A 15,447-nucleotide genomic window follows, 5' to 3' on the forward strand; every position below is an offset into this window, starting at 1 on the left:
GAGCGCCGTTCCCAGATTGGCGGGCAAAGGTACGAAGGTGGTGGTAGGCTTTGTGTGAAACGACTTGGGTGGTTTTGCACATCTCGCAGCACGAGCATCATGAGCTGGGCGCACGCCAGAGCTTGACTAGCCAAGTCTGCGCAGCCGCATGTTTCCAGCGACTGATGGATGGCTGGCTGGCTGGCTGGCTGGGCCATGAGGGATGGAGAGCTGCAAAGGAGCCCTGTTTTTTTTTCTTTTTCTTTTTTTTTCTCCTCTCCCTTCCAAAACGACAAGAAAAAGCAAGAAAAAAAAAAGGACGCTAAGAAGAAACGAAACGGAAGGAAGATGACACAAAAAAAAAGAAAAAGAAAAAGAAAAAGAAAAAAAAGAGGCAGCAAGCAGGTCGGTGAAGCGTGGCTCAGCCGGGCCTTTGAAACGCGGCGCGTCTCGCCAGCGTCGCGAGCTTGCCAAGGTGCGGCGCGGCGCATCCCACAACGCACGAACGGAACAGCAGCCCGGCGCAAACCCCCCAAGCCGTCGACCGCAGAACCACGTCGCGAGAGGGAACCATGACCAACAAGGCGGGACGGAAAACAGCGCCAAGCAAGCCTTGCAGGCAGGCAGATGCAGCCAGGCAGATGCAGCCAGGCGTCCGTCTCCCCGCCAAGGAGCGACCCGCCCGCCCTGAGCCTTCCCCCCCCTCCATCCCTCCCTTTTCCTCCAAGAGCAAGCCGGAAACGAAAGCTCAGACTCGCCCGCGAAACCCGCGACAAAACCCGCCACCGCACGCCCCGACACGCCTCCCCGTCACCCCCGTCACCCCAGGCCAGCAGAGCGAAAAGGAAGCAGAAACCAGAAACGCGGCAGCGATGGGGGGTCTGGGCCGACGCTTCGGATTTCTGCTGGACCGGGGGGCATCTTCCGTCGCGTGACGAGCACGCCAGGCCTGCCGGGTTGAAAAGGGAAGGGGGTTCCGCTGCCTCGTGCCCGTGCTGTTGTCTCGGCCTCGCTGTGTTTTTTATTCTGGCGGCGTGCCTTTTTCTTTCCGTGCAGTTTTCAGGGTTGTGTTTGTGTGTTTTGTGTGTTTTGGTGACTTTGGGCTGTCCTTCCATCTTTCTCTGGCATCGTGTCCACGTCCAGTCGTTTGTGCTGGTGTTTCCCCCCCCCCGTTCCGAAGAGGCTGGCCACTCTTTCGCGTCTGTTCGCTTTGTCTTCCTGCGCTCGCTCTCTGGGAGCCGAGACCTCGCCAGGCCGCGCTCGACTCGATCCTTACTGCTGGCGGTGACAGCCCTGCTCTCGACATGAAGAAGCCTGCGTCCGCGGTTCTCGCCGGCCTGTTGGGCCTCGCGCAAGGTATGGCGGAAAAAAAAAACCCTCCCACCGCTCGCCTCGCGTGCCGCCGGAGCTGAGAAGCTGACGTCAATGCCCCTCGGGCAGCCATACAAGTCCACGTCGTCGCCGTGGGAAAGAACCCCGGCAGCATCGACACGGGCCTCAGGTTCTTCCCCGAGAGGATCCGCGCCGAGCCCGGCAGCCTGGTCCAGTTCCAGTTCCGGGCCGGCAACCACACCGTCACCCAGTCCGACTTTGACAACCCGTGCGTGCCCGTCTCCAGCATCGACCCGAGCGTCGCCGGCGTCTTCTCCTCGTTCCAGCCCGTCGCCGGGGCGGCCGGCGCGGTCCCCGTCTTCACCGTCCTGGTCAACGACACCCGGCCCATCTGGCTGTTCTGCAGCCAGGGCGCCCACTGCCAAAAGGGCATGGCCATGGTGATCAACGAGAACGCCGCGGCCAACGCCACCCGCAGCCTGGAAACCTACAAGCGGCTGGCGCAGAAGGCGCCGACCGGCCAGGGCGTGCCCAGCCGATGCGGCGACGGGTCCGCCGGCCCCGCGGCGTCGAGCGGTTACCTGCCGACTACCGCCGCTGGAGGAAACGGAGGCGGCGGCGGTGGTGGTGCGCTCGTCACTCCCGCTGCTGGTGGCACCAACGACACTGCCGACGGCTTGCCGCCTGCCGCGACTACTCCTCCCCCTCCGGCCGTGAGTTCTCCGGCTCTTGTTGTGTCTGGTGCCGCCCACGTGGCTGTTCCAGGCGCGATGCTGTTGGTGCTCGGAGGGGCTTTTATGTTTCTGTAGTCCTCTTGCAGCCGGTGGATACGGAGATGACATGGAGATGATGACTTATCTTTTTTTTTCTTTTTTTTTTTTTTTCTCTCGCTTGTTTGGCTTCCGCCTGGTTGCGGCGAGTCAAAAAGGTTCTTTTAGGCACGAGCTGAAAAGGAATGAAACCTTGGTGCTGTGCTTGAGAGTTGCCCAGATACGCATGGTTTGAGCAGTCAGGGGGGGGGCTGCAGGTGTCTCGACACAATTCCCCCAGCGTGGTGTATCGCGAGCCCAGTCTTCATGCACACGTTCCCGTGGCCGAAGCGACAAATAAACCCATTCCTGCTACATGTCCTGTCCCCGCACGTGAAACGGCCACACACACACACACACACACTCTCTCTCTCTCCCTAGTCATCACCCTTGCGCTTCCTCTTAGATCGGCCCTTTTGCGCCCGGTCGCAGAGCGCTCTCCGCGGCAGCTTCTCCAGCCAGCCCTGCTCCCTCTTCACGTAGCCAACCTTGCTGTACTTGTTGCTGTTGGCGAAGAAGCCGACCCAGTGCTGCAGCGCGTCGTGCGCCCTCTGCTTCGCGCTGGCCAGCTCCTCGGCCCGCAGCTTCTCCATCTCCGCCGCGGTGTAGTACTTGTCCACGTCCGGGTCGTCGAGCGGCAGGAACATCTCCTCGACGCCGCGCAGGTCCGCCGTGCGGTCTTCGGCGAAGCAGCCCGTCACGAAGCCCCGCGCGGCGTCGCGGCCCGCAAACACGCTGTACGACCCGCCGGGCCCGTACATGCGCCGGCCGCCCGACACGTCGTAGATGGTGCCGTTGATGGCCAGGTACAGCGGCTTGTCGGCGTCGCGGCCGTCGTACGCGAGGAGCTCCTTCTCGGTCAGGTAGATTGGCCCGCTCTGCACATGTTTTTTTTTTCCCGCTCCGCCCCCCAGGCCCCGGAGCAGAAAAAACGCGTCAGCCCAGGCGTGATGGTGCGGTCTGGTGGTGGTTCGGTCTGGTGCAAGAAAGGCACGCGCGAGTAGGTGGGGGATGGGACGGGACGACTCACGAGCTGGGCCTTCCACCAGTCCGCGCGGAGGTACGACGGCTTGTTCTTCATGCCCCAGAACCAGCTCTCGCCGCCGCTAATCATGTAGCTCAGGCCGCATGATGCGACGAGCAGGAACGAGAGGAGGCGCAGGATATCGAGCCACGGGGTGTAGTCGTCGTCGTCGTCGTCGACGTCGACGCTGCGCTTTTGGGACTCGGGTTTCGGGTCGGCGGGCTTGCTGGCTTGCTCGGGGGCAGGCGTAGTAGCTTTTCGCTGGCGGAGCTCCGCGTCGCCCATGGCGGATTGGTGGTCTGGAGGATGGGATTTTGATGATGATTTCAACCGCAAGCGAATTCGAGGGGGGGGGGCAGTGAAAATGAACAATGAAAGGACAAGATGATGCTGTATTTCACGAGTCCTCCGTACGTCGGACAAGACTGGATGGATGTGGTTCAAGTAAGCTGGAGCTGTCCGTTTGGAGTAATGGAGCGGCCCCACCAAACCTCACCAGCCACACCGACCCATCGCCAGTGCCCGTCTCTATCTAGCGCGCGGCATTCATTCTGGCGACAATCAAAACGGCCGACAGCCCGCTGACTGAGCGCAGACTTGACTCGGAGCAGCAGAAATCACACGCTTCTTCCGAGCACGAAGCAGCCGCTTCATCTCTCTACTTGGATTTTTCGTTGCGCTGAGATATCCAAAGACTGAGCGAGCAGAGCATGCTCCAGCAAACCGAGCAAGTCGGGAGTCACGTGACCAGGCGTTGCCGTGGCAACCGGCGGCCGACGCAGACCCTCCTCAGCCAGATCAGCTGTGCTCCGTAAACAGCACAAGCCCACAAAATTCCACCCACACCGGACAAACCTCGAATAGCTCAAGCTTCATCCAAACCGACGAACGGAATACGCCCAGAAGCACAGCAACAAGCCGCGCAAAAACAACTCCCCCGCCAGATGGATGCCAGCTCAAGCTTGCCTGGCTCCCCGGGCGCGGGACCCCTCCAGGCCATCACCCCCGAACATGTGAATCGCCGCGACCCCATCTTCTCGTCCCTCAAGGCAGAAGGCAAAGACGGCTCTGTCCACGACAAGATAAACCAGTTTAACAGCCTGAGCATCGCGATGCAGTCGAAGCAAATGGAACGCAGGACCGCCGACGCAGCCCTGAAGCGAGCCATGGTGGGACGCGAGGAGGCCGAGACGGAGCTGAGGCGACTGCGGGAAGAGAACAAGGCGCTGCGGATGCAAGTCGAGCAAGGAAAAGAGCGCGAGCGCAAGGTCGGCGAACGACTGGAAACCGTCATGGTAAGTGAGTGGGCCGTCCGGGGGGGGGAAAGGGGGGGCTTCCTTCGGACACCAGCCGATGGTTTGGCTGACGCAGAACAAAAAAAAAAAAAAAAACGTCAAAAGGACAACTACGGCCGCGCAAAGGAAACACATGCCCACACACAAGCCCTGTGGGAAAAGGAGATCCGGCGGGCCCGCAAGGAGAATTTCAAGAGCCAGTCGACCATTGTCAAGCTGCAAGAGGAGCTCAGATCCGCCCGGAGCTCGAGCAAGTCGGCCGAGGAGAGCCTCGCACGCGAAAAGGAACGCAGCAAAGTCAGGGAGCAGGAGGCCTTCACCGCGCGCTACCAGATCGTTGGCGTTCAGGAACAGCTGGAAAAGGCGCTGGAGCGCGTCAAGATTGTGGAGCAGGAACGGGATGCCTTCAAGACGGCCGCCAGGAACGAGGAGGTGGCTCGCATCGCTGCCGAGGGTCGGATCCCCCTGCCGGCCACCCACGACGCGACGGACGAGTTCGCATCACCCGAAAAGAAGAGGGCCGCGGCGTCGCTGCAGCTAGGCGGCCGGGCCGGGCCGCGGGTTTCGCTGTCCACCATGGAGATTGTTTCCTCGGCAGCCAGCGAAATGGAGATTGAAGAGCTTACGACGCAGGTGCTGTGGGAAAGGCAACGAGCCGACCGGGCCCAGGAAATGGTGGAGTTTCTGCAAGCCGAATGCCAGATGCACTTGTGTGCCTGCTCCAAGACCAGCAACGCGCGCGAGAGCCCGGAGGCGCCGCAGAAGAGACGACGCGTGTCGGTGGACGTGTCGGGGGAGCGGCACGATGCAGCAATCTCGTTCAAGGAAGAATCTCTGTCACCGCACTCACAGCGAGCCTCATCACGCCAGTCCACTACCCATTCCCTGCGGAGCTCGGTCCGCTCGCAGGAGCCCACTGCGGAGCCCGAGATCGAGCCCCAGATGGGACATCACGAGCCCGAGCCCGAGGTTGAGAGGCCCGAGGTTGACGTTACCCAACATCAGCCGCAACGGATCAAGTCGAGAAAAGAGCCCCGGCGAAGCACAATCTTTTGTCCCAAGGAAGGAATCTTTCGCACGGTCTCAGAGCATGAAGCCGCAGCGCTAGATGCCCAGGAAAGGGCCGCAGCCGCTGCTCACCCTGCCGTCGACCACCAGACGGCTGCAGACGAGCCTCTGCCGAGCCCAGAAGCAAACGCCCACCACCGAATGTACGCCCGGACGCCGTCGGTCGAACCCCCCGCGTTTGCCCTTCTCGCGCACGAGCGAAACTCGCTCGACTTCCTCCTCCTGGACGCCCCGCCGGACGACGCCGCACCTGACGCCGGATCGGCGCCGCTGCTCAGCATCCCCAGCATTCCCGTGGTTGCGGACACGCAGCCCGTCCGAGAGCCCAAGAGAAAGTCGCTGCACGAAGAGGACCAGAGCTTCTCGCCTCCGGGATCCCCCGGGCCGCGGCCCCACGGGGCATCGACGGCCTCCTTCACCGTCACAACGACTGTTCCCCTTCGAGAAGAGCCAGCCCGCTCCAGCACGTCGCTGAACGGCCGGCTCCGGACGCCCTCGCACGGAAGCAACGCCAGCTTTGACTACAACGACCCGGCCATGACGCCTACCATGACGCGCGAGCAGGCCCTGGCCAAGATTCGCGAGCGACGAGGGCGAGCACGCAGCGCAGCCCAGGCTGCTCCATCATCGTCGTCGTCGTCGTCGGGAAAGAAGCCGGCAGTCAAGACGGGCGCAAACACGGGGCCTCGGGGCCGTCCTGTAAAGAGGGACATGAGCGCTCCCACGGCCAAGGCCACGCCGCGATTCAAGTAGTCAGCGGGTGGTGACGGCCGGGCACGGTTACGGAGCGATGGTGTCCCTTGCACCCGGGGGGGGGGGGGCCGAGGGGGGGGGGGTGAGGGCAAATAGACTGGCGGCATTCGTTGAGCGTGTAGTGATGCATTGTGGAATGTGTGTTTTGTGTGCTGGTTGGTTTTCGCTCTTTGCAGGCAGGCGTGGCGATGGGCGTTTTTTGTGTCTCCCGTTGGGGGATTTGGCTGCTCGGCCCGGTGGCGGGCTTTGTTTCAGCGTAGCATGTCGGGGTAGGTACTCCGTACAGAGTGGGTAATGATGGTTTCTGGGTCTGACGTGCATGTGCTGGTTGGCATAGTGGTTCCTGGGACTTGAAACAATGATGATGCTTTTCTCGGCCTTGATACAGGACCCGTGTGCATATGTGGTTTGCGCCTACGCTCGACCTAGGTGACGAGGCCCTGGGGCGCTTTGCCTGGTGCCGCCTGGCTGGCAGGCCCAGCTGGCATAAGAGGAGACAAGAGACAAGACAAGACAAGAAACAAGACAAGAAACAAGACAAGAAACAAGACAAGACAAGAAACAAGACAAGAAACAAGACAACACAACACAACACAACACACAACACAACACACAAGCCAAGACAACAAGACAGGAATTCAACCATCATATCAACCCGTCACGCCAAAAACCCCCGCGCCTTGTTGCGCCCCCTCTCCGAACTGACCGCGTCCAGCCTCACGGCCACAAAGACGCACTCGACGGCGCCCCTGCCGCCGTCCGCCGCGCGCAGCAGCAGCCGCCACTGCCCGGTGGTGACGGTCCACGCACCGCCCGCCCCGCCGCCGCCGCCCCGCCGTCTCTTGCGCGGATTCGCCTCGTCGGCGGCGTCCGTGTCCGCCGCGTCCGCCGCGTCCGGGCTGTGCTCCTCGCCGTCCAGGCAGATGGCCGCCTGGGGGTCCAGCACCGCGCGCAGGAGGCCCTCCTCTCCGCCGGGGGGCTGGCCCAGCGCCTGCGCCGCGGCGGGCGGCAGGCCGAGCTTGCCCGCCACGACCTGCAGCAGCTTGGCCACGCGGGCCTTGGTGTCGCGCAGGAACTCGACGCGGCAGCCGGCGTGGCGCGGCAGCCAGTGCAGCCGGCTGGACTCGCGGCCAATCTCGACGACGAGCTCGGCCGGGGCGTCGTCGACGTGCGGCCGGGCGTAGGTGACCCACGCGACGGCGGCGGCGGCGGCGGCGGCGTGGTGCTCGCCGGCCTGCGCGTCGCGCGAGACGCCGATGCCGCTGCGCTGCACGTTCTCCAGCCGGATGGCAATCTCGGCGCGCCCGCGGAAGGGGTTGTGCGAGAGGGCGTGCGGGACCAGCTGCTGCTCCAGGCCCTTGAAGTGGAAGTAGCGCGCGTCGCGGACGAGTTCCTGGCGGTGGGCGTCGTCGCGAATGGCGACGGGGTAGCCCCTCAGCAGGCGGAGGAGGTCGGCAAACGTGTCGGCGCTGCGGTTCGGCACCGACGGCGGCAGGATGGACGGGGGGCGCAGGAGGCCCTGGCGGTCGAGCCCGGGGAACAGGTTATCCGGGCGCGAGAAGAAGAAGGCGAAGCCGAGGGAAAAGTAGTTGGGCGAGTTGCGCGGGTCGGTGAGCAGGTCGCGGGGGATCTGGAACTCGCGGTGGCCGATGGAGATGAAGATGCTCTCCTCGTAGAGCTGCGAGATGAGCTTGGGGACTTGATAAGAAAAAAAGCATCAGTCTTTTGGATCTTTTTTTTTTCTTGTTTTCGCAAAGGGCTGGCATGGACCAAGTACCGAGAGAAAACACGCACGAGTGTAGAACTGCGCATCGGCAAACAGGCGCACAAAGTGCTTCCCGTCCCGCGGCGCGACGTGATATCCCTGCAGATGCAGCGCAATGTCGCGAAACGTCTCCGGGTCGCGGTCGAGGTATAGCGTGCGGACGGCGCCAGCCTCGTCGCCACTCTCCTCGGCCTGCCTGAGCTGGCACAGAAAGTACTGCGAAAAATACGACGGCGCTGTTTTTTTTTCCGGGAAACGTGAGAGTGTCGTCAGCACATGGCGTACGTAAAATGCAAAGGTAAGATCCCAAAGCAAAATCCAAGAGTAAAAATCGAAACTGAAGTCCAAACTGAAGTCGAAACTGAAATCCAGACTGAAACTAAAAGTTGAAATTCAAAGCTGAAATTCAAAACTGAAATCCAAACTGAAATCCAAACTGAAATCCAAACTGAAATCCAAAGTGCAGACTCGCAGACTCCAGACTCGTATCGCGCGCTCACCGTCAGACGATATCGACGCCCCCGACAGCGTAAACAGCTCGCTGCCAATCTGGATGGGAAACACCCTCTCGCGCGGCAGGATGGGCGGGATCTGGATGATGGTCTTCTCGGTCGGCGGCGCCGGCGGCGGGTTCAGCGCGCCGGCGAGGGAGCCCGGCGTGCCGTGGGCGTCGGGGTAGCCCTCGCTGGGGGTTGCGGATGCCATGGTCGTCGGGCCAGCTGCGAAGGCATCAGCTCGGGCGGCAGCGTGGGCGGCAGAATCATTTGGCTTGCTGCGGGCGTGCACGGCCGCACACCACACCCTGCGATGGGTGTTGGATGTCGTTTTTGGGGGGGGGGGTTCGGTCGGGGAGGGGAGCTTGGAGCTCGGGGGAGCTTGAAGGATACGAGGATAGCGTTGGGAGCGGGAGGCGGACGAAGATGATCCGAGGGCAGAGGCGGGGACGGCTATTGGTGGGCGAGGGGGCGTCCGTCGGTGGATGCTTGGATGCAGCGGTGTGGGTCCGTGGCCGGTGGGGGGGGGGCCAACCATCTTGGGCATGGAATGGAGGTGACGGCGGGAAACGACGCAAGGTTGGAGATAACCATTGGAGATGAGCGTTGGAGACTTGGCAACCGGGACTGCTCGTTCTCGTCTGTGCCTCTGCAGCAGCAGCACGCCACGGCAGACAACAGAAAAAAAAAAAAAAAAACCAGCCGCCAAATCGAGGACCTACCGGCCCATCAGCTCCACGCCTCCCCTGACCACGGCAACCACAGCTCCCGTCTGGACCATCTCGCTCCCGCCGCTCGCAACCCTGTGCTCCACCTCGGCCAGCCCGTCCAGCCAGGAAATCATCACCTCCGGCCTGACCTCCAGCTTGCCCAGCTCCTCCGACAAGGCCGTGACCATGTCCGCCAGGGCCAGCCCCCCGCTCACCTTGAGCGCGTTCATCGTCCCCAGACAGCTCGCCACGTCCGCCGTGCCCAGCAGCGTCCGCATAATCTCCCTCACGGCGTCGGGCGTCGGCGCCGCCACGCAGCTGTAGATTGTCTCCGTCGTGATCGCCTCGCGCTGCACCTCGCCGTCGGGCACCACCACGCTCGGTGCGTCCTCCTCCTCCTCCTCCTCCTCCTCCCCCCCCCCCGCCGCCGCCTCTGCCGCAGCGGCGTGCTCGACGCGTGGCACGCCTGCAGCACGTTGAGCGCCCGCCGCATGTCGCCCCTGCTCAGGCCGACCAGCGCGTCGACCGCCTCGGCGCCGATCCGCACGCGCTCCTCCTCCACCACCTTGTCCACCAGGGCGCGGATGTCGCCCTCCTTGAGCGGGCTGAACCGGAAGCGCGTGCACCGGCTCAGCAGCGCCGGGCTCAGCTTGTGCGCGTAGTTGGCAATGATGCAGAACCGCGTGTTGGCCGTGTACTTTTCCATGATGCGCCGCAGCGCCATCTGCGCCGTGTTGGTCATGGCGTCGGCCTCGTCCAGGATGATGAGCTTGAACCCGGCCATCGAGCTGGCCTTGGCCGACGCGCCCATGGCGAAGATTTGCTTGGTGCTGGCAAACGTCTTGATCTGCTCGCGCACCACGTCGATGCCGCGGTCGTCCGAGGCGTTGAGCTCCAGCACCATCTGACGCATGTTTGCGGTTCCGTAGATGCGCCTCGCCAGCGCTAGGATCGTGGACGTCTTGCCCGTGCCGGGGGGGCCGTAGAGCAGCAGGTGCGGGAGCCTGTTGGAGTCGACGAATTTGTTGATGGTGGCCAGGATGTCGTGATGGCCCGAGACGTCGTCCAGCGTGGTTGGTCTGTACTTTTCAATCCTACGACTTTGTCAGAGCAGGGTCCTCGAGTCCAAGATTGGCAGGCGCCTTTTGAAAAGTATCAAGTACGCACCATGGTAAGCTGTCTTCAGCTTCGACGGGCAGGTTTGCCGCGCTTCGTTTGCCCTTGGCAGCCTCGGACGAGAAAATCACATCCTTGGAAGGCGGCGGACCATCCACGTCCATCTCGTCCTCGAAATCCGACATGGCGCTTGGCAGTGGCGGAAACGGCTCAACCCCACAATATTAATTTTGCCGGCACGCATTCACGGGGTTTGAATTTGCACAGATGCCGAGTTGCTTCGCTGATGGACCTGGAAGCACCGATGCTTCCATCATCTCTCTTGACCGAGGTCATCCACGTCGAGGTTTGATCAACGATGAGTGGCTTGACGCGCTTGACCGCGCCAGTCAAAGTGGGGCGTCCAGTCCCACTTAATCCCAGTTGCTGTGCGCGCACAGGTGCCAACAAAAAAACGCGCTCTAACCTGAGGGGGTCTCGCTCGTTCAACTCCTACGTACCATCATGTCCGCGGGCCATGGAATAATCATGTACATTTTTCGCAAGAGCCATTTGTAGGATAGACTCACGTACGCACCCATACCCTTGTTGCCATGTGAAAAAAAAAGGCAGAGCTGCTGGTACAAGTCACCGGCTTCTCTTTGCCACATCCCCCCCCCAACCCCCGTCCAATTCTACGCCAGCGACATCGCACACATATGGTAGACTTCCGCCCGGTATTCATGCCAGCTGCACCGCCAGGTGGTTCGTCCCAAGACCGACATACTCAAACATGATGGGGATTTGCGCCGTGGCGAACCACGCAATGCCTAGTTGTCGGGTCTACCGTCAGCCACGCTCAGATCCGTCCGTTCCGGCTCGAGACAAGGAAAATGCAAACAAACAGGGTCAGTCGCATTGGGCAGGGGACCCTCACCTGTGTAAACCACCAGCTTCGTCACAACTTCCACGTCATACCTCACGCGCGGGCGAACCAGACGCGAGAACATTGCCTCGTCATCTTCAAGCTCGTCGTCCTGCTGCATGGCAGCACCCTTCTGCTCCGCTACCTTCCCCGCCGACGCGTCGCCGTCACCCTGCTCGACCCCGTGGGAGTCGGGCTTCTGTAGCCCCGACGTCTGGGCACTCCCTCCAGACGGATGGTGCTCGTCCTTGCCCTGTAGATCCAGATGGCTAGATTTGCTCCGCGGACTTTGGTTGCTGCTGATGCTTTCCCTCCGCCGCCGCTCCCTGTAAGCAAGTGCCTCGTACGCATCTGCGGCGCTCTGGGGCCCGATGGAGACTGAGCGTCCTCGAGTCGTCGGATGCCGGATGCCTTCCACCATGCGGGGGAAGTCGGAGGCCTTGGGGAACAGAGTGTCCAGGCGGGATCCGGGGGGGACCGACTTGTACTCGCTTGCGGGGGTGAAGTAGCGCCGCGGCAGGTCCCAGCCGTACTTTTCCATGAGGCGGAACAGATGCGGCAGCAGCTTGAGAAGAGCGGGCTTCATCGTTTCCCTCCAGGCGAAAATGACCAAGACGCCAAACACGATTCTGGCCGCATTGACCCAGGGTCCCAGCGCAGCCACGTCAATGGCCCCTCTGCCGTAGGCATGAGTCTCCCAGGGATCCGACGGGATCTTGCCATACGTCCAGGTTCCAAACTCGACTCCAATGACCACCCCGGCAAACGCCACGCTGTCGTCAAAGCAGGGGCAATCGTCCGCTGGCTCGGGGTGTATGCGAACAAAGATGATGACAATCAGGCCTGCTACGACGGGGGCCATGCACGAGCTGGAATGCATCAAGGCGTCGAGTGTCGGTCCGTGGTAGAACTCAAGGAGCCCGATGGCCGCGCCGATGGTGGAACCAACAATGACGTCCAAAAAGCCATGCATGCCGCAGTAGAGTCGACCAAAGACGACGGAGGCGGCATAAAAGTACGAGAGAAACTCCAGAACGACCTTGGCCGTCGGGCCCAGCGTGTTTTCGGGGTCGTGCAAGCTGAAGAGGCCATACACAGCGACCGACACGGCATTGGCGCTATGTGTCGACGGGAACCCGTACTCCAGAGCAGCAGATCCAGACATTGTGATTCGGTGCAACGGCGGCGAGAGTGGTCTAGGGAGCGAATAAAAGTCTTTGATGAAGCCCGTCCAGAAAACGCCGAGAGCGAGCATGTGAACCAGACTAGAGGGAGCCTGGCCGTCAGCGCATCGTACGGCCAGTCGCACTGCTGCCCAACTCTGGGGGGCCAACTCTGGGGGACCAAGACATGCCAGACTTACCCTTTGCCAAGAGACGCCCATCCGCACCAGAAACAAATAGGCAATCCAATCATGAAAAAGGTGTGAGTCCCCAGGTTGGCCGTAATGGCAAAGTAACTGTCGAGCGCCGGCGTGCGAAGTTTTTCCTGCATCCATGACAGATACGGTGTCTCCCACCTGATCAACGGCAGTACCTGCTGCCGGAGGTTATACCGCCATCGTGGAAGCGCCCTCTTGTCTGCAAGCACACAGGCGCGAGACGTTAGCAAAGGGTGCTCCATGCCATGCGCGCTCGGGGCCAGCCGAAAGGGATCTCGCTCGAACGGCATGGTCCTCGTGATGCAAGGCCTCATCACGGGCCCGGCGGTCCCTCCGACGGAGACAGAGACTACTAACAATGATTGACGCTTTTCAGCCCCGCATCGACGACGTTGTCGGTCCTTGAAGCAGCAGCAGCAGCGGCAGCAGCAGCAGCAGCAGCAGCAGACGTGGTGCATGTCGGCGGAGCGTCGCGTCGCGTGCCGCTCATCCTGTGAAGCGCGAGCAATGAGCGGCAGTTGGTTGCGGAACAGGGTCAATGGGGGGCGGTGAAGCAATCTCGGGCGCCGACATTGAAGGGAAGGAGTGTCAGGCGACGCTCGGGGGGTTGGGAGCAGTGGGCGCAAGGGGGGTTTGAAAAAGGAGCGACGATAGTAGGGCCTGGCGGTTGACACGAGACACCAGACACCAGACAAGTGGGCGGCCGGTGCTTGGTGGTCAAGATGATGGATGGGGATGGCGGGGGGGGTTGAGCGAGGCGAGGCAGGTCAGCAGCTGGCGCTGGGTGGTTCGGAAAATCGGGGACGGCAAAGTGGGCGCCGAGTTGCAACGGGATATGCAGCTCTCGAGTCTCGTCGCTGGTGCATGGCAAGTCAAAGCAAGATAGATGCCATGGGATCGACTGACTAGACCGGGCCGGGCGTTGTGGATGTGGAACTGGAACTGTACTAGATTGTTTCAGGCGGCCTTGGGCCCGTCTGCCGCGGCATAAGAGAGGTGGTTGGTTACTGGCACTCGGCACTCGGACTGCCGTTGAAGCCAGTCTTCCTTTTTATCCAGCAGTCTGGTCTGCTGATGCGTCCGTCAATCGCTGGAGCATGCCAGGGCTCTCTTCCTGGCCCTGCGTGCTGCGTGCTGCGCGCATCGCAACGTGAACCTTGGGCAAATCACGCCAGCTGCGCCTTTTTTTCCCCTTCTTCTTCTTCTTCTTCTTTCCTTTTTCTCTCCTTCTTTTTCTATTTGCCTCCTCTGCCGCAACCCAAATTCAGCAGCCCCCTCTGGTATCACGTAAATGTAGTCCGTAGCTCTCTCTCGTTTTCCCTCGGCCTGCTCGTTCTTGCCGACCCGGCTCCTGCCTGACCCCCCCAAGCTGTTGCAAAGGCAGGAGCAGAGGACCCACTTTTCCTTTTCCACACCGCCGCAAACCAAACATGGAACCCTCCCGTGTCGTGTCTCGTCAGAATGAATATTCGAATGAATGCACCCCAACTCGGCAACAGTTCGGCCGTTGACATGATGGCCGCCAAGCTCGCTGGCAAGCACGCCGTCGTCGTCGGCGCCACCGGCGTCATCGGGTCTCACATCGCCAGAACCTTCGCCGCCCACGGAGCCGTCGTCTCCCTCCTGGGCCGGACGGCCCTGCAGGCCCGGCCCCATCTGGAGCCTCAGCTCGACCCCTACCGAGGGCCCTCGGCGCCAGACACACCGGCCTCTCACCGCTTCATCCCCCTCGACGTCACGGACACGCCGAGCATCAAGGAGGTCTTTGCCGATCGCGGCTCAAAAGTATTCCCTGCCACCCCCTCCCCCTTTGCCGCCGCCGTTTTTGTCTGGCTTTTCGTTTTTGGCTCCCCAGCGGCACCCGGGCTGACGTTTGGCGCGGGGAGCGGCCTTGGACGTCGCTGCCTTGGATTTTTACCCCTCCAGGACGTGGACGCTGTAGGGCCGCTCGACCTTCTCGTCAACTGCGCGGGCATCTCGCAGACGACGCTGCTGAAACGGACCCCTGACGAGGGGCTCGCGAGCATCGTCGATACAAACTTGCTGGCCACCATGCTTGCCTGCAAGCACGCCAGGATCCGGCAGCACGGTATGCGGCGCCCGAGTCACATGTCGATTGCACCCGGGACTCGTTCCTTCGCCATTCTTACCAAAAGAACAACGTTCTGGCATCCATAGGCTGCATCATAAACGTCGCCAGCCTGATGGCTACAAAGGCAGGCCTGGGTGTCACCGCGTATGCCGCCTCCAAGGCTGGCGTGGTCGGTGCGTCTTTCTGGACGATTTGTTCTTCTCATTGCTACGTGCCTATTCTTCTCGCCCCCCCCCCCCCCCCTTCGGGCGATGGCTATCTGTACGTTGCGCCTTGGCTCTTCAGCTTATTAAGCCTTGTGCAGGCTTCACCCGTGCCCTATGCCGCGAGATGGCTGCTCGATCTATCCGTGTAAATGCCCTTCTACCAGGTTGGGTGCAAAGCCCTATGTGGAATCGTAAGACTTTCCTCGTATAACCCCCTTAATTGTTTTTTTTTCGCTTGTTCCCCTTGTGGTATCTGCGTAGTTTATACGCCCTCGGATGCAAGATGACTAGAAAGAAAGAGAGAAAAAAAAAAAAGAAGATTGCCGAGCCAATTAACCCTCTTTCCAGATCTAAAACCCGAGCTACAAGAAGCGTATCTCAAGGATACCCCCCTGAATCGCGTGGCCCGACCCACCGAAGTGGCGGATGCTGCTTTGTTCTTGGCTTCAAACGAATTTGCCAATAACTGCGTTCTTAATCTTGACGGTGGTCTGAGTGCTGCGTGAGGCGAAAATAGAA

At 61.4% G+C, this 15,447-nt stretch overlaps 7 protein-coding genes across 7 annotated transcripts; 3 read left to right on the forward strand and 4 right to left on the reverse strand.

The window, feature by feature from the left end:
* Positions 1 to 1,283: 1,283 nt before the first annotated feature.
* UV8b_08241 (uncharacterized protein) lies at positions 1,284 to 2,120 on the forward strand (the record flags this gene model as incomplete). The annotated part of the gene is made up of 2 exons (XM_043145738.1): positions 1,284 to 1,335; positions 1,420 to 2,120. 2 exons carry the CDS (start codon positions 1,284 to 1,286, stop codon positions 2,118 to 2,120), a joined length of 753 nt encoding a protein of 250 aa, XP_043001673.1.
* A 377-nt stretch (positions 2,121 to 2,497) lies between these two features.
* On the reverse strand, positions 2,498 to 3,429 carry UV8b_08242 (uncharacterized protein; the record flags this gene model as incomplete). Its single annotated transcript, XM_043145739.1, has 2 exons — positions 2,498 to 2,998; positions 3,151 to 3,429. 2 exons carry the CDS (start codon positions 3,427 to 3,429, stop codon positions 2,498 to 2,500), a joined length of 780 nt encoding a protein of 259 aa, XP_043001674.1.
* A 659-nt stretch (positions 3,430 to 4,088) lies between these two features.
* UV8b_08243 (uncharacterized protein) lies at positions 4,089 to 6,260 on the forward strand (the record flags this gene model as incomplete). The annotated part of the gene is made up of 2 exons (XM_043145740.1): positions 4,089 to 4,439; positions 4,545 to 6,260. 2 exons carry the CDS (start codon positions 4,089 to 4,091, stop codon positions 6,258 to 6,260), a joined length of 2,067 nt encoding a protein of 688 aa, XP_043001675.1.
* A 658-nt stretch (positions 6,261 to 6,918) lies between these two features.
* On the reverse strand, positions 6,919 to 8,730 carry UV8b_08244 (uncharacterized protein; the record flags this gene model as incomplete). Its single annotated transcript, XM_043145741.1, has 3 exons — positions 6,919 to 7,958; positions 8,055 to 8,261; positions 8,526 to 8,730. The coding sequence occupies 3 exons, from the start codon at positions 8,728 to 8,730 to the stop codon at positions 6,919 to 6,921; spliced, it is 1,452 nt and encodes a 483-aa protein (XP_043001676.1).
* Positions 8,731 to 9,237: 507 nt separating this feature from the next.
* Positions 9,238 to 10,530, reverse strand: UV8b_08245 (uncharacterized protein; the record flags this gene model as incomplete). Its single annotated transcript, XM_043145742.1, has 3 exons — positions 9,238 to 9,639; positions 9,705 to 10,323; positions 10,397 to 10,530. 3 exons carry the CDS (start codon positions 10,528 to 10,530, stop codon positions 9,238 to 9,240), a joined length of 1,155 nt encoding a protein of 384 aa, XP_043001677.1.
* Positions 10,531 to 11,065: 535 nt separating this feature from the next.
* UV8b_08246 (uncharacterized protein) lies at positions 11,066 to 13,120 on the reverse strand (the record flags this gene model as incomplete). The annotated part of the gene is made up of 4 exons (XM_043145743.1): positions 11,066 to 11,154; positions 11,262 to 12,514; positions 12,613 to 12,829; positions 12,988 to 13,120. 4 exons carry the CDS (start codon positions 13,118 to 13,120, stop codon positions 11,066 to 11,068), a joined length of 1,692 nt encoding a protein of 563 aa, XP_043001678.1.
* A 971-nt stretch (positions 13,121 to 14,091) lies between these two features.
* On the forward strand, positions 14,092 to 15,434 carry UV8b_08247 (uncharacterized protein; the record flags this gene model as incomplete). Its single annotated transcript, XM_043145744.1, has 5 exons — positions 14,092 to 14,415; positions 14,557 to 14,719; positions 14,809 to 14,895; positions 15,027 to 15,119; positions 15,277 to 15,434. 5 exons carry the CDS (start codon positions 14,092 to 14,094, stop codon positions 15,432 to 15,434), a joined length of 825 nt encoding a protein of 274 aa, XP_043001679.1.
* Positions 15,435 to 15,447: the final 13 nt, after the last annotated feature.

Source organism: Ustilaginoidea virens, chromosome 7, assembly GCF_000687475.1.
Source record: "Ustilaginoidea virens chromosome 7, complete sequence".
Taxonomy (NCBI): domain Eukaryota; kingdom Fungi; phylum Ascomycota; class Sordariomycetes; order Hypocreales; family Clavicipitaceae; genus Ustilaginoidea; species Ustilaginoidea virens.